The following is a 27,178-nucleotide window of genomic DNA, read 5'->3' as shown; positions in this document are numbered from 1 at the left end:
CTCAATAAGGACCACGGCGGATACCTTCCTAAACCTAGTCTTTTTACACCCTTACGTCGCCAAATAACTTCGATGTGTTCGTACGACGTTAAACCACCAGCAAAAAAAAAAAAAAAAAAAAAAAAAAAATTCCAATCTTCCACTTGTTCAATGATAGCACAAACACGGAGAATATAAACTTTTCGTAATATCTTTAATACCTTCATTACCAGGTTAGCCAAAAATTAGTTTCCAGAGTTGACATTTCCAACCTTCTTATCACGGAGCCGTCGTCTAAGACAAGAGCAGTCAACATGGGAGTGGCAGTAAAACCAGATCCCCCTTTATCACACTAGGTCACGTGATATGGGAACACAGCACTGAATCAGCTTGCGTAATAAGAGATTCTGACCCGGTTAGAACAATCCTCCCTCTATTAGTGATTACGAGTATTACAATGTGGCACGCATATCGACCGACAGATCTAGGCTAATGGATTGAATTTCATTACCGAATGAGAGAGAGAGAGAGAGAGAGCGAGAGAAAGAGAGAGAGAGAGAAGCAGACAGATATCAGCAAGTCTGAAAAAGGTCGAAGTCAAGGAAACGATGTCAATCTGATCTTGAGGAATGGACGGCCGAACTGTGCGGTGGAAATCCGCAATCTCACTCCGATCCTCATGAAATGCCTTGACCCATCGCACAACCTTCCTATATGGTAATGCTGTTTCACGTAATCCTGGATAACATTCCGATGCATTTTTGCTACGGGCAACCTCGATTTTAATCCACAAACGCTGATCACCTTTTGAAAACATGCTTTAGAGCGTCGAAATCGACACTCTTCACTTCAACGCCACACAGCAAGACTCCCAACGGGATGCCCGTCAAATGCACACTACACATTGACAGCAGTGCCACCTGACCGGTCCCATATCCTATTTGCGCATGCGCGATCTCCTGCGAGCGCCTGGACTACATTGCTGCTACTTTATTACTTTATTTAGAGTCCTCGTATTTAATTCATCTCGTGCGGTGGAGAGCAAGCGTTCGTGCAAGGTTCCCAGGTTAAATGATAATTACTTCTGTACCATAAACTCAATCAGGGCTCGGATACTGAAAGGATTTATGTGGCCGCGAAGGAACCCCAGCTGGGTATGAAATTGCTTCATTTATTAGTGATTAGCTTCGATTCTTTATGACATCTTCCATATTCCTGTTCCGTATTGCGCAAGGTATTAAGTTTGAGAGTTATAAGCAGGTTGTAAATAACTGCATTTGATGTTAGGTTGTAAATAACTGCATTTGATGTTCTGTATGCAAATATTCTCCTTTTTATACGACTGAATACTGATCAGTAGAAAGTCGCAAAGGGCTAAATAGATGAGCAGCAAGTTATTGGGGTCACGTAGCTGGGAGCCTGCATTCGGCAGATAGTGGGTTCGAATCCCACTGTCGGCATTCCTGAACATGGATTTTCGTAGTTTACTATTTTCACACCAGACAAATGATGGGACTGTTACCTTCATTAAGATTAAGGTCGCTTCCTTCCCACTTCTATCCCTTTCCTATCCCGTCGTCGCCATAAGGCCTAGCTGCGTCGGTGCAACGTAAAGCAAAAATATAAGTTATTGATAAAATATTGTCTCCGACGAAAAATTTAAGGGATTTATTTTTGAGAATTAAATTAAACTTTCGATCGATCTCTAAGAATAGATTTATAATAAAATTACTACAATGAGAAAACAATCACAACTTTTGAAAACTGCTAAGTTCTGCAAACATTTCACACGTTCTTTGCTACATTTACTAGTCCCAGATCCGCAAATAATATTCTTTGCGCACTCCCTTGTCCAAATGGAATCACGGGATTCAAATAATTGATGTTTCGAGTAATAAAGAACATCTTAACTTGAAATATTGTTGACTGTATATCTTTTCCTGTTTTTCAGAAATCTTACCTTACGGGCAATCTCAGTTTCATTGAGTCACAGTTAATGCTGACAGCTTAGCAAAATGTGATGTTTCATGGAGATCGCTGGGAACATAGTAGGGTCATGAAGTTCGTGGACTAGCTGTCTATTGTCGCAGTGGTATGCTACAGCGGAGAGTTTGCATCACAGGATGTTGCCGCGACAGTTCTTCGCTAGTGCCAGCAAGAGGTAGTTGCATGCATACATTATACGAAGAGCTACGGTCTCTGTTCTGAAAGATAGTTGAATGTAAGCGGCGGAACTTGAGAATGTCGTAGTTTGAGCAACGGGTAAATTTTAAGTTCTGCCACAAATCAGGCAAATCCGCTAGCGAAACGTTTGATATGATCAAGTCGAATTCGCCCGGATCACCACGACGGGGGAAAAGACGTGAAAAGACAGGTCAAAAGACTATGTGATCCTTGAACTGTTAACACTAGTCCACGAATATATTATTATTGTCAATATTACTGACTGTAGTATGTACATAGGTGTACACTGTGTTGCCTACACTGTACGCCTTAGTCGAAGAAGTTATTGACTGTACAGTAGTTCATGAGCGTATTCTTTGTTGCCTATACTGTAGGCGCCAGTGCACGAAATCGTGTACTGTAGTACTGTGTAGAGATGAGAAGAATGCAAGTATGAGGAATGTGGCCTGCAAGCACGAACTTCCTGTTTTGCCCAGACAGATCGGCTCTTATCTGCTCTTAACTGCTACACGAAAACATTGACTCACACCTTGCAGTTTGCTGGATTACAACTGACAAGAGCGAAGAGCTGCCAGTAGAAGACATTATAAAGTCGCCTGGGTAGTAGCGGAGTTGCTATGGTAACCATTGCGTCACTGGCTGTGCTAGTGAAAATCCCCTCACCCCGTGCCTCACCGAGCATGTGCATTCTTCTGATCTCCCAACAATAGTATCCCTGTGTGACTTACTTCCCTTTGTCATACAAGCGGAAAATTAGAACCACAACGAAGGAAACTATTCCTATTTTTTTGCTATTTGCTTTACGCCGCACCGACACAGATAGGTCTTATGGTGACGATGGGATAGGAAAGGCCTAGGAAAGGGGAAGGAATCGGCCGTGGCCTTAATTAAGGTACAGCCCCAGCATTTGCCTGGTGTGAAAATGGGAAACCACGGAAAACCATCTTCAGGGCTGCCGGCAGTGGCGTTTGAACCCACTATCTCCCGAGTACTGGATACTGGCCGCACTTAAGCGACTGCAGCTATCGAGCTCGGTGAAACTATTCCTAGTAATAAGAAACCGTTATTCGACACTTTCAAAATAACCCATGGTACAAAATGTGGGCTTCAATTATCAGCACGAGAAGAATTGAAAAACTGATGCGCCTGTGTGCGTGAGGAAAAGAGGATGAGTTGTTGGCATCCAAACGCGAATAAACATGACCTTGAATGTCCCTGGTTAAGGCAGCCTGAAGCCGAGGAGACACCACTCCGCAAATACTCAACCGTGGGGGTATTTGGAGAAGACTGAAGGGGAACAATTATTATACCCAGGATATTGCTAATAATTAGAGATGGAAGTTGTAGGCACGGATAAGAATGCAAACGCATTTGAACAAAGCACAGCTACAATCTAGCCGCTCTGGAACTATGTCGGTGAGTTGAGGAGTTCTGGTAGTACAGATCGCTAATATTTATGCAAATCTCACTGTAGAACCGTTGTGTGGGTATAATATACTTGTGCCTTGGTTAAACACGTTTGCATTCTAACTTACCCGTGCCTATAATTCCCGTCTCTACAAGTTAAAACAACAACGAACTATCATTCGTTCCAAAATTACTTTGAACTGGCATTGTTTGATTAACGTACGGTACTAGAGTAGTACCTTTTAACCATCGTAAAGTAATAGTTATCACGGAAAACACATTTAGATTTCCCATTAAATGCAGTTTTGATAACTACTTTTATATTTTATTAATATCTTAATTTCCAATAAGCAAGGCTTTGAACTTACCCTTAATTAATTTTAAGTTACAACAATAATTAATTTTCTGTAGATTTGAAATCATAAAATAGCTTTTTCAGTTTCATATAGGCCCACTAATATTCACTGCGTTGATCTCTGTTTGACTAAGTGAAATAACAAAAAAATATGTTAATGATTAATCCATTATCGAACGACTTATTCTGTGATTTCCCCCAGTCTTGTCTAGAGAAACCAAAACTCAGAAAATGGCCGGTGTTTGTGAAATAATATTTAAAGTGTCATTTCATCCTTGCTTAAAATATTACCGATATATATACTGACGTAAAACGAGTTATCATTTTATTTCGCGCTAACATATCCATCAATTTGAAAGTGAAGGATTTCCTTATCGGTAACAGGAGGTATGTGCCCATCCCAAAATGAGTTGGAATAATTTTACTTTAATCACAGACTATCATTTAGACTTCGGAGTAAATTGTATATTTCTTAAATTAAGCTTACGCTTTTTTACGATCTGCTTTACATCGCAAGGATACAGATAGGTCTTATGGCGACGATGGGACAGGAAATGGCTAGGAGTGGGAAGAAAGCGGCCATGGTCTTACTTGAGGTAGAGCCCCAGCATTTGCCCGGTGTGAAAATAGGAAACCACTGAAAATCACCTTCAGGGATTCGAACCCACTATCTCGTAAATACAAACTCAGAGCTGCACGCCCCTAATCACACGGCCAACTCGCTCCGCATGTCTACACTTACACCTGACGACGACAAATGAGATCTTTTTTACTAACATGTGTAGGGCATAATGCTCCAAAACCAATATATTCGAACCAATGAGCGACTCTGTTGAGAAGTTGACTAGGCAATTTATAAACACAGTGTAAACAAATCAGTTTATTTACATAACAAGAAACAATTTTCCGCAACCCGGAAAAGCAATGGATCATGGATTTGAATATTGAATTTTCATGACCGCATTGTAATCAAAATAAACTTTCAACGTATTAGGTCGTGTTCAGTACATACTGAAAAGATGTTGAGTAAAGAAAAAATGTCCAACCGGACACCAATTGAACCCCAACCAACAACCTCCCGATTCCACGTCGGTTGTTCTATCCAAATGAGTTATGGTGGCCTAGGTCATATCTGTTCTGCTGGAAAGGATCCAAGCTACTACTGCCAAGACAATTCTAGAACAGGTAGTTACAAAGGAAATTCCGATATTATTATAGAACGTTCCAGGTACGTTCTCACACTAGAATGAGGTAAGAAAGCATAATTGTCTAGAATCATGGCCAGTGATGGCCATTACTACTCAAAACAATTATTACTCCCACTACCATCATAGCGCTGACGCAAGCAGCATAAGTCTACCTGCGCAGAATACACAGGCATGGACGCATGTTTTCATACTTCCCGTCGTTTCCCATTTTCACACCAGGAAAATGCTGGGGCTATACCCTAATAAAGGCCACAGCCCCTTCCTTCCCACTCCTAGCCCTTTCCTGTCCCATCATCGCCATAAGATCTGTCTGTGTCGGTGCGACGTAAAGCAACTTGTAAAAATAAATGTTTTCGTACAAACATAAGGAAGCAACACACGTATTGTGACGCTGTCCCCATTTTCATGTCCGACTTTGGGCGGAGCAAGCTGGCCATCTCCAACCGCGAGCGACATCACAGAGGTACGGCCCGACCCTCTCCTCCGCTACAGTCAACCAGTCAGAGACGCACCAGGAGCTCAGTGGCCAGCCCATCCACTAGCACCATTGTCATCACTACGTAGCTTAAGGCGGTACATGAAACTACGAGAAAGGTGTGCCAGAGGATTCAACGTCCAGATATTCCCACGGATTTTTACTCTGGCGAAGCATCTAGAAGGGCTGGCCCCCAATACAAGACAGGTCGGACTAGCCGGAGACGGTTCAGTGTGAGCTCAGTCAGAGAGCGACTGAGAAGTGTGTGCGTACTGCTGTGGCCTACAGGATCAGCGTGTTATAGTGTCGAAAGAGTGCTGCGTGTGGACTGACGGAACAGTGCAGCTCAGCGATGTGAGACAGTGTGTGAAGACTGTCGTTAGTGTGCGACCTCTGTACCATATACAGATTTGTGAAACTGTGCTTATGCGAACGCAAACTGTAAATGTGCAGTCGCTACTATAGTACAGGGAGTACAGTGAACTTACGTAGGGCCCTAGTAACAGCTGCGGAAGTGACCGTAGTGTAATCATTTTACCTCGCAAGTGTCAGAGCGAATAACTTGTACGGATGAACATCGAGAACAAAGAGAGGACGTAACTAGACTCACTGTGTGCCTATGTGATAGTACAGCAATTACCGTTAGTTAAATCTTAAGAGTAAAAGCTACCAGTCGTGTACTTATTTACCTGCTACTGCTTACATGTTACAGTATTTATTTGTGGAACTAAAAGTGCAATCAAACATATGTACTTCTTATAAACATAAATATAAATTATCAGTTGAACGTATGGACACAATAATGCAATTTTAACGTTCTTCATACTAACAATTAAATATTCCTCCTCCCAGTATGAGTTTTAAGCCGGACAAAAGTATTCGGACACTCACGTAATGCCAATCTTCTCGAACGAAAACAATGGTGAATACTACCCCTCAGTACTCGGTGCCCGCGCGTTGTCTGTGAATCACTCCCCTCAGTCTGTTGCTCATACTTTGCACTAGATTTCCAGTTGTCTCTGCTCCAAAATTATGCCATTCTTTCAGAAGCAACTCTTTTAACTGAGGTTAACTAGAGATGTGGTTTTCGTTCTCTTTATACCAGTTCACTTCAGAGGTGCTCAATAGGATTAATATCGGGAACTTCTGGGATTTTTAGGGTGTGGGGCGTATTATAAAGTACCCACAATCGGACAGCCTCGGTTGTAAGCTTGGGATCGTTGTCGTGCTGGTAGTATTAATCGTCTCCCAAAGCCAGTTTATCTACACTCTTCTTCAAATTTTATTTCAGAATACGTAAATAAACAAATCTCTCCAATTTCCCTCGATGAAAATAGCTCCCCGACAGCAGACGCGTCCGTACACTCCCAGGCCGTAACACCAACCACCATAGTTCACAGTAACTTGAAGATTCTAAATGACTAGAGCAGTATTCGGCCTCCTCCAAACCAAAACACAACCGTCGTTATGAGATAGGTTGAATTTACTTTCGTCCGGAAAACAAAACAAAAAAACTACACTGTTCCAGAAATCTTCTTGCTTATGTAGGGTTTCTTTCTAGGTACTCTAGCTCTGTATCCTCCACGATCGATTGATGAGACTTATTCCTCGGGTGTCCTTCCGAACTCTTCCCAACACGAGCAGATATGGGACTAGATGTAGACTTTGGGTTCTTCATCACTTGAATCACGTGCCTCATTTTCCTGGTGGTCAGGTTTTGTGGGCGACCAAAGCTTTCTTTGTTTATTAACCAGTTCGTTTCTGTTAGTCGCTTAATTATTATAATTTGCACAGTAGAACGACTTCTCCCAATGAAGTCTGCAATTTCGGAATACGATTTCCCTTCATGATATAATCAAACAGCCAGCAACGTCTTTTCACTATAGTTTCCTTTCCTCTGCGACTCAATTGAACCACTTGTATCCCAACGGTCACTCAATAAAACTCGTTTAACATACAGTCAACACCTGAGAGAGCCTGAGTGTGGTAGAAGACTAGTTTGTCCGTTGTTTCCTTGTTCACAGCCCAGTGTACGAATACTTCTGTCCGGGAAGAACTGGACGTTTCACATACAAAGATGGCCTTGCACTTGTGGCCGATATGTGGTATTGCGGGAAATCTCATACAAGTTACTCAAGGGGAATATAGTAAGCAAAGGAAATTTTAAACGAACTCTAAGCTGCTTACTGTAACACGTTATAATGTACGAATTCGTATGTGCATATCAGTATGTATATTCAGTGAGGTCAGAAACAACGTGAATCAAGTATACATGGTAAGCGTTAGAGGGTAGGTCATCCTGATAAGTAATTTGAAAAACATTTGCGAGGTACTGTTGCTAAATCTGCGCGAAGACCAGCTTCAGACCGGCCAATCGAAGAAAAGAAAGCCTTGCCAACGGAAGGGATTTGAACACGTAGCTCCGAGCTGACAGGATCGCTACGGCGACACTGGCTGAAACCCTCGGTGTATTTGTGTTTGATGTTGATTTATCGGCATGGCTCTCAAGACGGTATTAAGCGATGTGTACATCGCTCCCCCGCGAAGCGATCTGATTGGCTGAAATCAGCAGCTGGTAAAATGACAATGGCGCGAGATATCGAATTATTATTTTTCAAATTATATTTCAGTACGACCAACCCTCTAACTCTCATACCAGGCTCACGTCGTCTCCGACCACCCAGTGAATATAAAACTATTGCGTAGTTTGAATACACTACAGGTAGGGGAAGTAGATGAAAGCATGCAAAATGTAGATGTAATTTCTTCTTCTTCTTCTTCTTCTTCTTATTGTACCGCTTTTTCCACATCTGTGGGGTCGCGGATGCAAACTGCGTCGCACATGTGGATTTGGCCCTGTTTTACGGCCGGATGCTCTTCCTGACGTCAACCCTATATGGACGAATGTAATTCCTATTGCGGGTTTCTTTGGTGATTGGTAGTGTAGTAAGTTGTCTGAATATGAAGAGGGAAATGTTGGGATAATCACAAACACTCAGCCCCCGAACCAGGAGAATTCACCAGACGCGAATAATATCCCCGACCCGGCCAGGAATCCAACCCGGGACCCTCTGAACCGAAGGACTCAACTCCCACCAATTAGTCGGACTGAGGTGATGCGTTATCAATACTTTTATTTAATGTCGACCCCTCCTGCGAACAAAGAGCAGCAGCGGTGTGTGGCACATAACCGCACTGCAGTGAGGACCTATGCACGCCATCAGTACACGTGCACTAGACAAGGGAACGGCATTGATCCTTACGGCAGCTTTTGCGTTCTATCGTGAGTCATTAGGCCGTGATGGACAGCCACCCGCGTTGTCGTACCGCGATAAAGCAGCAGCTTTAATGTGTATTTTATGAGACCCAGTCCCAACATGATCTCTTGAGTTTATAAATAAATTCTGCGTTCAGCTCCCGGAGTTTTCCATTACTTCCTAACGGCCTCAGCCTGTATCCAGGAATATAATAGAATAGAATGGAATACGCCCATTCCCCAGTTTCGGATCACCTAAAAGTGGGGAGGGAGTAATCTTTTATTGTAATCTAAAATGTGTTTTGATACACGCATTCTTTTCCTTATTACTATTTATCTATCATTACACATTACAATTTAACTTATTCATTATTAACTATTTCAAGCCAATTTCTAAGTGTATTTAAATTTATTTATTTATTTATTTATTTATTTATTTATTTTTGTCCTAGACGTTAACGGAGTTGTATTTGTGCTTACTTTTGTGTTTATAGTCTTTATACAATTACAAAATAAATTTTGAATGAATGAATAAATGAATGAATGAATGATTTAATTAATAAACACTCTTCTCGCCCAGTCACGGAAGCCACCAACTGGGGAGAGAGCATTCATTAATGGGTGATTGACTGAAAATTCCTACCCGCCTGAAAGGAAAAGTTTACACATCCATGGTCCTACCAGTTGCACTCTATGTGTGGTCGGAATGCTAGTCGACAATTAAGAAGCATGAGCAGGTTCTACGTGGTATGGGGATAAAAATATTACGTTGGTCATTGGGTCTTACAAGACTGGACCGTGTCAGATATGAGGATGACCGAAGGCAATTGGGAGTGGGAGCTATCCCAGAGAAGATGCGAGAAGCCTGACTTAGATGGTACGATCATGTCGTCTGGAGCCCTCCACACTCGGTGATACATATAGCCCTGCAATTTGATCCTAGAGGTTCTAGATCCCGACGTCGTCCCAAGAAGAGATGGTTATTTTGCATAAAGGAAGACATGCATATTGTAGCCTAAGCATCACCGAAGCTGACGCCACTGACCGCAGAAAGTGGAGGATGGTATGTTTAAAAGGGGACCCTGCACTAATACGGGACTAAATGCTAGGAAAGAATAAGACTGAATGACCGAATGAATGCACGAATGATTGAGTGGATGAATGAATGGACTGAGTTCCTGTAATATATATCCCCTCTACCAGCCGCGGATAACTACCAACTTGGGAGAGAGTTTCATGAGTGAGTGAATAAATGAATGTTTTCATTCAATTCACACTCCATACAGGACTTCTATGCAAAAATAAATCATGCAAGATGTGGTCGAAAAGGAGGAAGTTGAAGGCCAAAGTCACGTTGGTTAAATGGTGTCAAAGACCTCCTAGCACGTGAATGCTAAACTGAGAGAAGAAATGTGTAAAAGAGTTGAAGGAGGGAGCACGACCCACGAGAGCTGTATTTAACCGAACGGGAGATGATAATAATAATAATAATAATAATAATAATAATAATAATAATAATAATAATAATAATAATGACTGAACGCTGAAAGGCATAACAGTCTATAATGATAATGTATGTATATATGTATAATAATAACAATATAACAATAATCCTGGTGCCGTTAGCGAAGAACAGACCGAGCTCGATAGCTGCAGTTGCCAGTATCCAGTATTCGGGAGATGGTGGGTTCGAACCCCACTGTCGGCAGTCCTGAACATGGTTTTCTCATGTTCACACCAGGCAAATCCTGAGACTGTACCTCAAAGGCCACGGCCGCTTCCTTCCCACTCCTAGCCCTTTCCTATCCCATCGTCGCCATAAGACCTATCCGTGTTGGTGCGACGTAAAGCCAATTGTAAAAAAAATGGCGAAGAACAGGGTAAAGATAGCATCAAGATGTCAAAGAAATAGAATGCAGATACCAGGGCATGATTGTATACTACTGTTGGTTGCTGCACAGAGGAGTACAACTAGCATCTTACAAAAAGAAGAATGGAAGACGGAGTTATGCGGAGAAACGAAAAAGGCAACAAAAGCGTTCAGGTCCCGGAGTTTTTCGTAACTGTCGAACGTCCTTAGTCTGCACATAGAATTTTTCTTGCTATATGCTTTACGTCGCACCGACACAGATATGTCTTCCGGCGACGGTGGGATAGGAAAGGCCTAGGAATTGGAAGGAAGCGGCCGTGGCTTTAAATAAGGTACAGCCCCGGCATTTGCACATAGAATAGAATAGTCACATCGTCCAGTTTCGGATCACTTACAAGTGGGGAGGGAGTAATCATTTATTGTAATCCAAAATATGTTTTTATGCACGCACTCTTTTCCTTATTACAATTTATCTGTCATTAAATATTACAATTCAACTTATTAATTATTAACTATTTCAAACCAATTTCTAAAGTGTTTTAATATGTATTTATGTATACATTTTTAAAACATATTTATTTATTTATTTATTTATTTATTTATTTATTTATTTATTTATTTATTTATTTATTTGTGTCATAGACGTTAACAATGTTATCTAGTCTAGGACAAACGTGTATCATACCTTCCCTATGTTGTATTAGTATCTACTTTATAGTCTTTATACAAATGAATGAATGAATTAATTAATTAACACTCTCCTCGCCCAGTCACGGATAGCCACCAACTGGGGAGTGAGCATTCATTAATGGGTGACTGAAAATTCCCACCCGCCTGAAAGGAAAAGTCTACAAATCCATGGTCCTACCAGTTCCCTGTCGGGTCGGGGATTTTAGCCGGGTCTGGTTTATTCCGCTGGCTCGAAGACTGGATGTTTGTCTTATTAAAAACTTTTTATTCTTACATCACAGCCCACCTGACGGCCATGATCGTAGGCGTTGAAGTCTAAACAGGCTGACACCGTGGTTAGATGGTTCGTGTCCCGTTGGCCGAAAAGCTTTTCACCATCAGAATGTTGGCTGGCAGGGCAGAGGAGATGGTGTTATACAATTTCTAATCGTTAGATTGCGTCCCCAAAGCCTGGATTAAATTCCAAACCTTTCCGCAGTGCTCATATGGAGTGAGGGCATATGAAGCTGTTGATGGTGATTTCGTCCGTCGGATGGAGACGTTAAGCCTTGAGCAGACCCCTTGGTGCTATTCGATAGGAGTAGGCTATGCGCCTGCACACGTTTCGCCCTCTCCGTTCCTCATATATCACGTCATTCATTTCATGTCATTAACTCCGGTCATCCGGTTTTAAAAAACCCGCCACGACGGATTCATATCACCTCATACTCGACCCCGTAGAGAAACGGGACAAGGGTTGGATAAACAAACATTTTGACATCACACTACCAACCATCACAGAGACATGGAACATTGAACGCATGCCTCAACTCAAGGCACCCGGCCGTAAAATAAACCAAGTTGACACGCTACATAGATGGCACTCAACACCCACCATACTGTGGGAAAGGCAACAGAGAAAGAAACTAAGCATATCCACAGTAAAGGGATCGATTTACAGTTGCTCAGAAAGAGAGCATGGTATTACATGTTTCTCGCACTTAATTTTCGTCAGACATAATTTTAATAATTAAAAATATATCATTCACTAAGCCTCGGCTTTTGGTACTTTTTTTAACATTGTATTAACCCACCGAAGTTTTTTTTTTTTTTTTACGAAGGAAGGATTGGGAAAGTAGCGGCCGAGGCCCTAATTAAGGTAAGGTCTGGTGTGAAAGTGAGAAACGACGGAAAACCATCTTCAGGGCTGGCGATAGTGGGATTAGAACCAAGTAGCCTATCTCCCGAATGCAAGCTGGTATCTACATGACATAAACCCCGCAGTCGCTTGCTCGGTGAAAATGAAAGAGACGCAATCCTTCGAATAATGAAGGTATCGGCAAAAGGAAGGGTCATAGGGCTTGAAAACAAGACTTCCCACCTAGGCCTCGTAGCAGCTGAGTTAACTAAGGCAGGTTAGACAGAAGAGATGAAAGTCAGGAGCCTAGCACATGTAACTTCAAACTCGGTTCGGATCCCGTGGCCACTACTCTACATTCCCAAGTTGACAGCTGTTGGGGGTATTTGGGGGAAGAATCTAAACAGATATCATTACATTTGTTCCATCATCTTCTACTTAGTTTCCATTCTGCATTTGTTGATGATGATTGTTGTTGTTGTTGTTGTTGTTGTTGTGGTTGTGGTTTAAAGGGGCCCTATCCTAAAGAACGTTTGTGTAATCTCTCTTTACACCACGATAAAGACACAAATAGCAAGGCATAATCACTTTCGTACCACCTCGTCCTCTTTTCTTTCTAATCCTCTTCCCCCCCGTACATTTCTCAATTTGAGTGGAAACTCACAGTACAAGAGTAACTTTCATTCTGTTCTATTTTCTTTCGTAATTCTCTTTATATTTTACAACTTTAGTGTTTCTCAGTATCTTCAGAAATGTACTTTTACGTACTATTATGCTCTTTCTCCTTTAACGTACAACTAGTTACTGTTAGCTACAGTTCAGCACTTCTACATGGATTAAGTTTATGATAGGTTACTTTTTAAAGATTTGTAATTAGTTATATATCAATCTAATTCTGTTACTGGTTAAGTGTAATACAGGGGCAGCTGCCCATAACTTTCTCTCGATAAATAAATTATCTAACAACTTGGTGATCGTCCTCTAATGGTAAAAGATGAAACGAAATTAATTGATTGACTAGGATTTAAAAAGAATCGATAATGATGACGAGAATGATTGTGAATTATAAAATACTCAGTGGATCTAATTCGCAACTCCGTATTTTCTATAAAATCATAAATTAGAATGTAATAAAATCAAGCACTGACTTTAAAGTAAGATCATATATATTGTTCAACTTAAAACTTACAACATAGTCTTCTTCTTCTTCATCTGCTTACACTCCAGGGTCGGTTTTTCCCTCGGACTCAGCGAGGGATTCCACCTCTACCGCCTCAAGGGCAGTGTCATGGAGCTTCAGACTCTGGGTCGGGGATACAACTGGGGAGGATGACCAGTACCTCGCCCAGGCGGCCTCACCTGCTCTGCTGAACAGGGGCCTTGCGGAGGGATGGGAAGATTGGAAAGGACAGACAAGGAAAAGGAAAGGAAGCGGCCGTGGCCTTAAGTTAGGTACCATCCCGGCATTTTCCTGGAGGAGAAGTGGAAAATCATGGAAAGCCACTTCCAGGATGGCTGAGGTGGGAATCGAACCTACATCTAGTCAGTTGACCTCTCGAGGCGTCCGACTCGTTGGCTTAATGGTCAGCGTACTGGCCTTCGGTTCAGAAGGTCCCGGGTTCGATTCCCGGCCGGGTCGGGGATTTTAACCTTCATTGGTTAATTCCAATGGCCCGGGGGCTGGGTGTTTATGCTGTTACCAACATCCCTGCAACTCACACACCACACACAACACTATCCTCTACCACGCAGTTACCCACACATGGAGATGCCTCCCACCCTCATCGGAGGGTCTGCCTTACAAGGGCTGCGCTCGGCTAGAAATAGCCACACGAAATTATTTATTACCTCTCGAGGGTGAGTCGACCCCGTTCCAGCCCTTATATCACTTTTCAAAGATTTCGTGGCAGAGCCGGGAATCAAACCCGGGCCTCCGGGGGTGGTAGCTAATCACACTAACCACTACACCACAGAGGCGGACTTTTGGGTCACTCTGTATACTGGTTAAGGTACTTTTGGTCCTTGTGGCAGACTTAAAAGTGTTGTAGGAAGATATCTAATAACTAAAAGAAAATCACTTTTAAAAATGATAAAAGAAAAAGGCCACTGCCTCTCATAAAACGATGGACGAGCTCTACTGACTGATCATGATCTCGTATAATCTCCGTGCGAACTTTCTCCACTTATTTTGAACAAGTTGCCAAGACAATCATCTACTGTGTGCTTACTAATACAGCGAGCAACTCGCTGAAGTTTTATGGTGTACTCTGAGGGGCGGAGCGAGGGAGCTCTACGTACATTGTTCGCCACGCACGCAAGTCCCATGAACAATGCCGCACAAGGACTGGCACTCAACAAGTCTCCCATTGTTCATGGAAAAGGAGAATTTCAAAGAAAATGTATTACTTTACGATGAAATTCTGCTAACTAGATTTTAAGGCCATATCTCACAACCTTGACTGTACCGGGTGCTAGCAATTGAACTTTCGCTACTTAATCCACCTTGAACAGGAAACTATTGACAGTACGCGCACCAAGCTCTGCTGCAGGCCTTTCCAGCTGACACCCGTCGGTGACTCGAATGTCTGCGAAAATGGGGCACTACCAAGATGGCAAAAAAAATACCAGTCTTCGAGCCAGAGAAATTAGCCAATGAAGGATAAAATACTCAGCCACGTTAAGAATCGAACGAGGACCCCGAATCAGAGTTCTGATTCACTTCAATAGTATAGAGGCAGAGTGAAATAACCACGGAATGATGATACCACATTCTACTGCTCAGTTTAGTCACCCCTCCTCGGAAGAAGCCATCCAACTTCCTCGAGGCCAGTTCTAATCCATTTAAAAGAGTTTATAATGAGTACGTGGGGACAGATTTGCCATGGTGTCGATTATATCTTTCTGTCGTCACGAGACACAGCGCAGTATGTGCATATTACAACTTGCTTTACGTCCCGCCGACACAGATAGGTCTTATGGCAACGATGGGATAGGAAAGTGCTAGGAGTGGGAAAGAATCGGCTGTGGCCTTTGCCTGGCGTGAAAATGGGAAACCATGGACAACTATCTCCAGGCTTGCTGTCAATGGGGTTCGAACCCACTATCTCCCAAATGCAAGCTCACAGCTGCGCGACCCTAACCGCCCGGCCAGCTCGCTCGGTTTGCTTAGGCCTATCTGAGTTGCAAATTATTTTACCTCGCACCATAACTGTTCATCTTCTATACTACTTCTATAGACAGTTCAGTTCGGTCGTTCGTTCGTATTTTTACCCTCCAGGGCGGACTCAGCGAGGGATCCCACCTCTACTGCCTCAAGGGCAGTGTCCTGGATCTTCAGACTCTGGGTGGGGGATACAACTGGGGAGGATGACCAGTACCTCACCCAGGCGGCATCACCTGCTATGCTGAACAGGGGCCTTCTGGGAATGGGAAGTTTGGAAGGGATAGACAAGGAAGAGGGAAGGAAGCGGCCTTGGCCTTACGTACCATCCCGGCATTTGTCTGGAGGAGAAGTGAGAAACCACAGAAAACCACTTCCAGGATGGATGAGGAGGGAATCGAACCCCCCTCTATTCAGTTGACCTCCCGAGGCTGAGTGGACCCCGTTCCAGCCCTCGCACCAGTTTTCAAATTTCGTGGCAGAGCCGAGAATCAAACCCGGGCCTCTGGGGGTGACAGCTAATCACACTAACCACTACACCACAGAGGCGGACGCATGGCACTTGTAAAATTCAATATTCAGTGTTTTGCCGTCAATTACATAATTACGAAAAAATATACTAATTATATATCCAGAGACCAATTATTTCTTTTTCAGTTCGTATACGGAGTGAATTTCTCCACTACGACAAAAAGCAAGGAGATCATTAGTCATGTGATATGGAAGATAACAAAGCTAGATGTGTAGGGCACATATACATCATAGACCTCGGGATTTATTAAAAGTATATTATGCATCAAGCCTATAATGGCAATAGTTAAGACAAGAGTGTGTTTATAAAACGAACAAAGCGAGTTTTATAATTTCCATACGAGTATCTTAATTGTCATTATAGTCGAGTTGCATACGACTGTTTATGCTCGACGATAATTATAACTCTAATTTTTAAATATTCATAAATTTCCGTCGAGATGTCGCTTGACAGTTGAGTTTGCTGAACAGATCGCAGAGCGCATGCGCTGGGTTACTGACTTTCCGTGAGTGGATCAGAGACCTTGACAATGTCATATATTTTCAAAGCTTTGATAGAAGGTTGTCATTACCTAGCTTTATTTCAAACACAAATTGTTTACTGTACAGTTGGTGAAGTGAATTTTCTGGAATGTGCCGTGTGGTTGTGGAAGTAGAATGTGCATTGATTCATTAAGATTCAGCTTTCTGGCATATATTAGGGTAATTCCGGGAGAGTTGCCGCACTTTTTATGTCTTTTGTTATATCTCGGTATATTTACTTTAAAAATTGTTGCAAATTCATCGAGAATAATTTGAAAACATGTACATTTGATCAGGGATGAACAAAATATTGGCAATTGAAAGTAAATGGGAGAAAGGAGGGAACAAAGGAATTGTTGCATCTGCGGCGTCTCTCCCTGGATCCCGGTATAGATGCCGACTTTGCTCGGGAGAGATGCCGCAAGTAAAATAATTAATGACAAAATCAAATTTAAGCCAATTTCTTCAACTTTAATATAACCGAACACTAGAACGTACTACAAGACAATTATATCCACATAATATAATCATTCAATGGTAAAAGAATCTATCTGATAATTTACAACATTAAATTAATCATAAATTTCGATTTACTATGAATGTGCATGTGCAATGGATTCTTCACTGTGTTATATAAAACCCCACGGCACTTAAGGCCCTTGAAATGGCTCAGGCCTTCCTAGCGACCGCTGCTCAGCCCGAAGGCCTGCAGATTACGAGGAGCCTGTGGTCAGCACGACGCATCCTCTCGGCCGTTATTCTGGGCTTCCGAGACCGGGGCCGCCATCTCACCGTCAGATAACTCAATTCTAATCACGTAGACTGAGTGGACCTCGAACTAGCCCTCAGGTCAAGAGAAAATTCCCTTACCTGGCCGGAAATCGAACCCGGGGCCTCCGGGTGAGAGGCAGGCACGCTATCCCTACACCACGGGGCCATCGTGTTATATAAAGGAAACATCAAAATCATAATGAATATAATTCTGTCCTGACACAGTAATTTGAAAACATGTTTAAGGCAGGATTCTTGAATCAAAAACTGATGTTTATCCTCGTACAAGTTTTTACAGATTGTTTCTTAAAACTTTGTTCTCTAGCAATCTTGCTGCAACAGTCGTTATATGTGGAGCAAGATTCATGCAGCCACTGTTTGTAACTCAAACACTAGATACAGTCATCCTTTTTTGAATATCAGTTTGACTTCGGTGATTATTGAAGTAGCTGTACCTGCTGGACCCAGAGAGCCTTTTTCCAGATTTCCTGACTGCATTCTAAGTTTCAGTGTTCGTTCCGTCATTATTCTGTAGTATGATTCTGCCTCCCTGATCAGTATTTCCTTGGCTTTCAGTCTTTTAACAGCCTCTCTTAAATTTTCCTCTCTTTTGAGGTCTCTTAACAGTGCCCTTACTTTTATACTGAGCAGGCATGTGGCAAATTTTTATTTCTGAAAATAATATAATTTTATATAATAAAATAATGTTACCAATGAAATGAGTAAAATAGATTATGTATATTAAAAATTGTGAGACGATAAAATATTCGAATAAAATATCGGTACACTCTGAATAGTACTGAATGTTTCCAGATCGCTTGTAGAATCTGATAGCAATGAGGCATCTCACCCGGATTGTTGTGCGGCAACTCTCCCAACTATCAGGGAGCGACGCCGCACCCTCCTGTTGTCGTACCTCAAGGCTATCATGGCCTAAAATTAGCTTACTCTCAACTACAGTTATGCTTCTGACGTCTACTGTACTAAAAACGTCCGATTTAAGCATTTGAAGCCAACTTAATATACAATAAATTAACACACGGAAAAACTTTGTCAGGAGGAAACGTGTACTCGCCTCAAGATATCGGCTATAATTAGCGTAATATAGAGCAAATTTCGTCACTCTCGCAGACAGTAGTTCTTCCTTAGAAACTGAAAAACCACACATATTGCCATCTAGCTGTAACGATGGGAACCTTTAGCTACAGTGTATGCGGCATCTCTACCGGGGCGGCATCTGTCCCGGATTTACCTTATTTATATTTCGGCATCGTCGAGCAGAAAACAAATTTCCTGACTCACAAGGGGAGGTCACGATGTCCGCATCACCGATTTGTACGTAGGTAGTACTACATCACAAAAACACACTGGCAAAGTAGTAGCGTGCAACTCTCAAAAATTTCCGAAAGAAAGCTATTTTGAAAATGTCGAGAAAAGTTACGAGATTTTTAGCATGTCAGGTACCATCAAGCGAGAGACTGTATCGCGGTGGTTGAGTGGTTAAGGTCCTCCCCCCTTCAGTTATGAAGATGGCGAGTACGAGTCACACTCGTCTCAACTTCTTTTTCTGACATTTCCTGATCCTCTTTTCCTTCGTGTTGCGAACGAGAGCAGCAGTTAGTAACTAAGTGACCGCGCTGTGTCGTGTAACGGTTGTGTGCGATGTAAACAGACGTGCTCATCACAGGTTCGATCGGCATGGAGTCTCCCATGTTGAATTATGTTCGAATGAAAGTGTTGTCGAATGTGAAAGTACGCAAAGTACAAACGAGTTCCCGGGAGAGCAAGCAATAAAAAACAGTTGAAAAGAGCCATGGCTTATGTCGAGCATCTCCTTTATACAAACCGCTTACTGGATCCCGGTGATTTTGTAGAGATTAAAGAAGAGGCTGAATTATTGGGAAAGAAAATGTTTAAATCTATTTTGACAGTAACAGAAGAAAATACATTTTAATGGATGAAAAAGGGGAAAAGAGGGGTAGAAATATGGTAGCAGCGTGACACCAACTCGCCATCTTCATAACTGAAGTGGAGAACTTCAACCACTCAACCACCGCGACACAGTCTCTCGCTTGATGGTACCATGCATGCTAAACCTCTCTTAACTTTTTCGACATTTTCAAAATCGCTTCTTTCGAAAATGTTTGAGTGTTGCGAGCTACTACATTGCCAGTGTGTTCTTGTGATGTAGTACTACCAACCTACAAAGTTTGAACAAAATCGGTGATGCTGACATCGTGACCTCCCCTTGTCAGACCGAGTCCGTTGCCTATTCACTTCATTGGATATCATCTTACTATTAGACGCAACTAATCACGAATCTCAACTGAATCCTTAGTGACAAATAATCCCCATAAAGTGTTCAAGAATGGACAAATTTCTGTTCCCGGTATGCCACCTGAAACTCTTTCTTACATGAAACATTCAAAATGCCCTCCATTTGCATTGATACGTGCATTAACCCGCAGTCGCTATGCAGATACGTTCTGTTCTCGTGTGTTTTCCACGATTTTTTGTTTGTTTACTATTTGCTTTACGTCGCACCGACACAGATAGGTCTGATGGCGACGATGGGACAGGAAAGGCCTAGGAGTGGAAAGAAATCGGCCGGGGCCTTAATTAAGGTACTGCCCCAGCATTTGCCTGGTGTGAAACTTGGAAACCACGGAAAACTATCTTCAGGGCTGCCGACAGTGGGGTTCGAACCCACTATCTCCCGAATACTGGAGATTCAAAAGTAGTAAAAGTTAATGTTGCAGATAACACCGTCATGTGCTCATCATATGTTGAACCTGACGTACGTATTGCAGTTCAATAAATTTCTTCGAAGAAAATGTATAATTCTCAGCAATTTAAAATTCATGTGGAAACGTGAGAAGTCAAAACGTGTGTGAGGCTTGTGAGCTTAGGTCCTGTAATGTGATAGTCGACATTGAGCTTAACGTAACCGATATCTATAAGTAAAATAATTGAAAGGCATTGTATACCGTGAATGAAAAAACTCAGAATGATAACGAGTCATTCAATAACGATCTGTGGTCTAGAATTCCTAAAAGAGTGTTCCTTGGTTCTAATACACTCCAGCAAGGGTTATATCATGCTGTGGAATCAATCAATCAATCAATCAATCAATCTTGGCAAAATTATTCTGAAGAAGTGGCTGTGCGGTTTGGGTCACGTAGCTATCAACTTGAATTCGGAAGATAATGGGTTCGAACGCTATGTCGGCAGCCCTGGAGATGGTTTTCCATTCGTTCCCATTTTCACACCAGGCAAATGCTGGGGTTATACCTTACCTAAGGCCACGGTCGAATCCATTCCACTCCTAGCCCTTTCCTACCCATCGTCGCCTTAGGGCCTATTTGTGTCGGTACAGATTGAAAAACAAAGTTTAACATTCTGCGAGGATACAACACAGTGAGAGTTTTGAAAGGTTTGGATGGAATTTATTGGAAAAAGCAGAAGTGATGGAAGAGATGAAATATAGAGCCAAAGGAAAGAAAAGGAACATAACAAAAGGACAAAAATACCCCGGAGTATGGATTAGGGATGTTCTAAAAACTGTCCGAAATGAAAAATTGTATTGTAAAGCGTTACCATCGTTTTTCTTTACTTTGGTACAATTTTCAAGAAAACTTCAAATGACAGGTCCCTGATTTTTTATGAAGAGAATTTTCTGTACTTAACACCTGAAATAGAATCATTTTTGTACATTTTGCATAAACGATTCCACCTCCTATAAATGCACACTAGAAGGGTATTTAGTTCCGCCAGTAGTCCTTTTTACTATAGCTAAAAGTGCAAATAATGAGCCTTAAAATTTCAAGTGTCTAACGAAAATAGTTTGAGAAAAGGTGTACTGGAATTTTGAAAATTTAGCATGGGGGAGATAGGCAGGTCTTTCTCACCGTAATATGTGCACTTGCATATAAAAGTTAACTTCTTTATCTCTTCAAATCTACCACTTTAAAAGGATAAAGTATGATAGTAGATAAGGAAAACGCATGCAGACAGACCTTCCTGCGATGTTGTGTGGAGCTGAGGTCCTCAGAGTGCGCCTTGTGGAGTGCATGGAAGAAATGAGTCGCCTTCAACATCATGGTGGAGGTTTTCGCCGCGGTCCGACCTCAGTTCACATCACAAACACTATGACCACTGGAGACAGGCCAAGGGACGCCTTTTCAAAAATCATCCGCAGGATGAAGTCACTACCAGTTAACACTCACACTCTTCACATGATCTCCACTGTTATAACTACACTTCGATTGGCTAGAGACAAATACTCTCTTGTACACTCAACAGATGAAACACCGGAGACAAGTGCCTAACAATATACAATTTCATAAAAAAATTATAAATTCAATGTTCCTTAACTGTAAGGGAAGTCAACTTTCCATCACCTGTTCACATGATTCCAGTCAGCGTGATGAACAAAAATACATCCCCCCCCCCCCCATGCACGTTGCAAGTTCTTCTAAATTAATCAAATTCACCTCTTTTAGTCTAAATGAGAAGACAAAGAGCCAATACCCCCACTGACTGACGCATAAGCGATGGTAGTAACGCAGTCAATACTTGCGATAAATTACGAGAAACTATCAATTATTATATATAACTAGGTTTGGTAGACTGACATGTTATAGTAAATTCTGGCACAGTTCGAAAAGCAACGAGAAACCACCCCACTACTTTTTCTAGTTCGCCTATTCAGTGACATCCGGATGATAATAATAATAATAATAATAATAATAATAATAATAATAATAATAATAATAATAATAATGCGTGACGTCACACTAACATCTTTTACGGTTTTCCTTATCAATCTGCTTTTTGTCGCACCCTCACAGATAGGTCTTACGGCTATAATTCGACAGGAAAGTGGGAGAAGTGGGAAGACCTTAATTAAAGTACAGCCCAGCATATGCCTGGTGTGAAAATGGGAAACCACGGAAAAATTTAAAGTATGAAGGCTTTCAAGACTGGTAGTCGAAACATCTGGGAGAAGCGAGAGGAGTGGACCACGGCATAATAGCCCGGAAGATTTTTATTACACGGAAAACTTCTTCCGGACTACCGACAGTGGGGTTCGAACTCACTATCTCCCGAATGCAAGCTGATAGGTACGTGATCCAAGTCGCACGGATACATGCTCGGTTTCAACGATTTTTAAAGACGCTGAGGTGCTGGAATTTTGTTCCGCAGGAGTTCATTTACGTCATAGTAAACTTATTGACATGAAGCTGGTGTATCTACACACGCTCAAATACCCAAATACCATCAGACTGAGCCGGCATCGGACCCACGAACTTTGACTCAGAAAGCCAGCGCTCTGCTGAGTCACTCAGCTGGGCATGTACATACATACATACATACATACATACATACAGTACATGTAATTAGGTTGTAAGAGGAATCACACCCTTTCCATTAAAATGTGCAGATTTGTTCAGCTTTGGCCACTTGTTGAACCTGACCCCAGTATACTATAAAATAAAAATAACTGAAAATACTAAAAAGCAACTAAGTTTATAGGAATAATGTTACTGGCTTTATGTCCCACTAACTACTTTTAACCGAGCTCGATAGCTGCAGTCGTTTAAGTGCTGCCTGTATCCGGTATTCGGGAGATAGTGGCTTCGATCCCCACTGTCGGCAGCCCTGGTTTTCCGTGGTTTCCCATTTTCACACAAGTGAATGCTGAGGCTGTACCTTAATTAAGACCACGGCTGCTTCCTTCCCACTCCCAGCCATTTCGTGTCCCATCGTCGCCATACGACCTATATGTATCGGTGCGACGTAAAGCAACTTGTAAAAAAATACTTTTACGGTTTTTGGAGACACCGAGGTGCCGGAACTCAGTCCCGCAGGAGTTCTTTTACGTGCCAGTAAATCTGCCGATACGAGGCTGACGTATTTGAGAGCCTCCAAATACCACCGGACTAAGGCAGGATCGAACCTACCAAGTTGGGGTCAGAAGGCCCGCGCCTCAACCGTCTGAGCCACCCAGCCCGGCTAAGTTTATATTTTTACGTCTCTGTACGTATCACGATCATAGCCACATGACCTCCAATTTTTCGTGAAATACGAACTTCTCGTTTCAATATCCCCAAATGTATTAGCCGGGATTCAAACCGCGGCAATGTTAAATACCAACAACGATGTTATTCGACAATCACTCTCCTATACACTCTAAAATATGAGCCATCGCAATTTCACATGGTCTCTACGGAATTTTCAAATCTTTCAAAAATAATTTAAATATCTATGCCACCCCTGAATACTCTTTGAGGGTCTAACCAACGCATAGGGTCAAGGTATAACACACAATAATAATAATAATAATAATAATAATAATAATAATAATAATAATTTCGTGTGGCTATTTCTAACCTGTGCAGCCCTTGTAAGGCAGACCCTCCGACGACAGTGGGAGACATCTGCCGTGTATAGGAAACTACGTGTTATTGTAGTGGAGGATATTGTTCTGTGTGAGTTGCAGGTGTTGGAGACTGCACAAACATCCAGTCCACGAGCAAAGATTAAGATTTTAAGATTAAAATCTCTAAACCGGCTGGGAATCGAACCCAGCTCTCTATGAATCGAAGAACACTTCGCTGACCGTTCATCCAAAACGTCGGACAGAAACATTCATAACACAAAAATTTTTCGTATCACCCAGTTCTTAGGCTATACGAGATATGATCCACAGATGCTCAAAAATTACACAGCGCAAACCCTCCGAGGACCACCCTTCGCAATCATCTATCGCTTCCTACTTGATCACGAGGTTGTTCATTCCCGGAGGTAATACAACGGGTGGTCTTTCTTTACAGCCCCTGTTATCGCCAAGATGTGTATCTCTAGCTGAATTACAGTTATTGTAATTGTCCTAGCAATTTGCATGTTTACTGGCTGACAGTTCTGATTTACTCGTCTCCCCGCCGGCTGCCACTACAGTATAACTAGATGCTATTTACTGTCGGCCACTCCTCACAACTAAATAGAACAGGAAATAATCTGACCTCCTCAACGATGTGGAATAACCCACCAGGAACCCTCTCTGAACTAAAAGAGAGCCAAATAATTAGAGTCATAATTTTTCCCAATTGTTTCTGAAATCATCATCCCATGCGCAACTGTGACCGACTAGAAACTCGTGGCGTGACGTGCTGTATGGTGTCGAAGGATGGACACTAAAGTATTCGGCCAATAATAATAATAATAATAATAATAATAATAATAATAAAAATAATAATAATAATAATAATAACAATAATTGTACCGGGCGGTACACCTCCACGCCGCTAATTTAAAAATTGCGCCAGTTGAAACTCCTCTGCTGGAGGAAGTCTGAACTTTATCTACGCTATTAATTCTTTACCTTCTCAGAAGATGTCACCACGTGGAAAATTTTGAGTTTTTGAACTGTGTCATTTTTGATGTGTTTTTGTTTCGCTTGAAGTAAGAAGTGTGAACTTTCTCTTCTAGAGGACACTACTGAAGATCAACAATAGTGCACCCTAGTGCGGAGTCAAAGAACTATTTTGTTGGAGAAATTTTTATTTCAAATGTTTGTTTCTTGTTAGATTTCTTTCTGTTATTGTTTAAGTTGGCTGTATACCCCTCTTTTCCCCCTTGTTTTAGATTTATCCAATCCCGAATTTCTTTTAGTAATTTCCGACCAATCCGATGTATCTTCCCCCAACTTGGATATGTTTCTGTACCCTAGCCAATAAAGTAATTGTGGGCGGGTGTTTTCATTCCCCTAACGCCTAGAACCTTCGCGAGAGGATATAAACTGCTGATTTTTGGGTCTCTGCGCCACTTCTGTTCCATCTTTCAGTGTGTAAAGTACATAGCAGGGGGCGGGAAGCGCCTCTTTCCTCGGCAGCGGTCAACAACAAGGTAATGGCCGATTAATAACTTCTTTTTTTGCTAACTCAGCAGTTTAACTCTCGGGGCGGGTTCGAAGCGTTCCACCATGTAACCTTTTCCTAAATGTAACTACTCTTTTCATATATTCTCTTTTAAAGCTACATACTGGGATAGAGAGTGCTAACCCTCTCGAGCTCCCACTCATATTGTTTTGAGGTGAACTTATTTTGCTCAACCTATTCTTCGTTAACGTAAAACAAATTATTCTCTTTTTAAGTCACCTCTTTAGTATGGGATTAGCCCTTGTATTTACGGCCTAGTGCCAAGTAGGTCTTAATCAAAGTGTTTTAGGAGTGCAAGTTCGCCTCCTCTCAAATTGTTATTTTAGAGGTCATTTAATTAACCTCCTTTTCATTTAATAGACCTCAGTAGATTGGGTATTTTACCCCTGTGTTTACGTCGGTTGAGGACAGCTTGAAGGTGGAGTTTGGTGTGGCCTGGGAGAGGCTTAAATTTGAGAGCGAGTGGCTCTTTTGAAAATTGAGTATTGTATGCCTCGTGGAGGCTTTTCAGTGTAATTTGGAGCAAGGGCTCCTAGGCATGAATGGGGTTTTCTGCCCCTCTGTTGAAACTTGTGTCTGTGGGGTAAAACTGAGCAGATTGCCCTAGCATTGTGCAGTCAGGGCGCGAAGCCCAAATCCTGTAAATATTGTAACTACCCTGTGAACTTGGTACTTTGTACCTGCCATGCTTGTTATTTCTTTGTTTTGAAAAGAAAATATAACCTTGTTAAATTTTAAATTAATTTTCTCTTAGTAGCTTGAGACCTGTTCACCACCCCGCACCTTCTTTCACGCATAACTACCACAAAAACTCGGTAACAATAATAATAATAATAATAATAATAATAATAATAATAATAATAATAATAATAATAATAATAATAATAATATCCTGTGTCTATTGCTAGCCTAGCAATGTGCGGTCTTCGTAAGACGAACTCTCTGACTCAAAACACAACAAGCTATGCCTGTTCCGAAATCTGAAGTTGAAACAATACACAACAGTCATCCGTCCGGAAGCCCTTTATACCGTGAAATGTATACCACTAAAAAGGAAACGATTAAGGAAGATATATAAAAATTCTATAAGGATCCTAGACTTGGTACTGGAATAGCGGGGAACTCATAATTCATAGCTTTAACTTCTCAATAGAGAGGCTCTCTAAGTGTACCAGGAAAAGGAGAGTGGCATTATATGATGATGTGGCAAGGTTGTCTCCCAACAGTCTGACCAACCACCAGTTCACCTTCTGACAAATTACAGGGCTGACAGAGACTAAGAAGGACATGAAAGAACTAGGGCCTAAGACTTACAAACCAGTAAAGCTGTGAGACAGATTCAGGAGAAAGTCCGTAATTTTCAGGAAAAACCACTGAAGAAAAAGTGTGTCTGTCGATCAAAGGAAAGGAACGAATTACAACGAAAGAAGATACGATAATACTTGGCAAAGATCAAAGGCCAAGGGTTGAATAAGTAGAAATATTTGAAATAATAATAATAATAATAATAATAATAATAATAATAATAATAATAATAATAATAATAATAATAATAATAATAATAATAATAATAATAATAATAATAATAATTCAGTGGCTTCACGTTGACTTCTGCATCCTAATGCTGTTGACCAAACTGGTTCCTCCGCCTTTGGGAACAATTTCTTGTCGCCAGGACAATAGAGTGCCCTTACCCATACCCGCTCATCCACT

General features: G+C 41.7%; 1 protein-coding gene across 2 annotated transcripts in view; it reads right to left on the bottom strand.

Moving 5' to 3' along the window:
* Positions 1–27,178, bottom strand: part of LOC136876412 (5'-AMP-activated protein kinase subunit gamma-1) — a 1,375,241-nt gene that overhangs the window by 1,100,770 nt on the left and 247,293 nt on the right. The window contains exon 1 of one of the 2 annotated variants that reach the window (XM_067150365.2): positions 21,542–21,640. The exons of the other annotated variant lie outside the window; for it this stretch is intronic. Within the exon in view, the coding sequence (XP_067006466.1) occupies positions 21,542–21,625 (84 nt within the window). The 5' untranslated portion in view covers positions 21,626–21,640. Of the gene's footprint in view, positions 1–21,541; positions 21,641–27,178 lie in introns of those variants that run through there. 2 annotated transcript variants of the gene reach the window in all.

This window comes from Anabrus simplex, chromosome 6, assembly GCF_040414725.1.
Source record: "Anabrus simplex isolate iqAnaSimp1 chromosome 6, ASM4041472v1, whole genome shotgun sequence".
Taxonomy (NCBI): Eukaryota; Metazoa; Arthropoda; class Insecta; order Orthoptera; family Tettigoniidae; genus Anabrus; species Anabrus simplex.
Note: the sequence above shows the minus strand (reverse complement) of the source record. Positions and strands in the feature narration are given on the sequence as shown.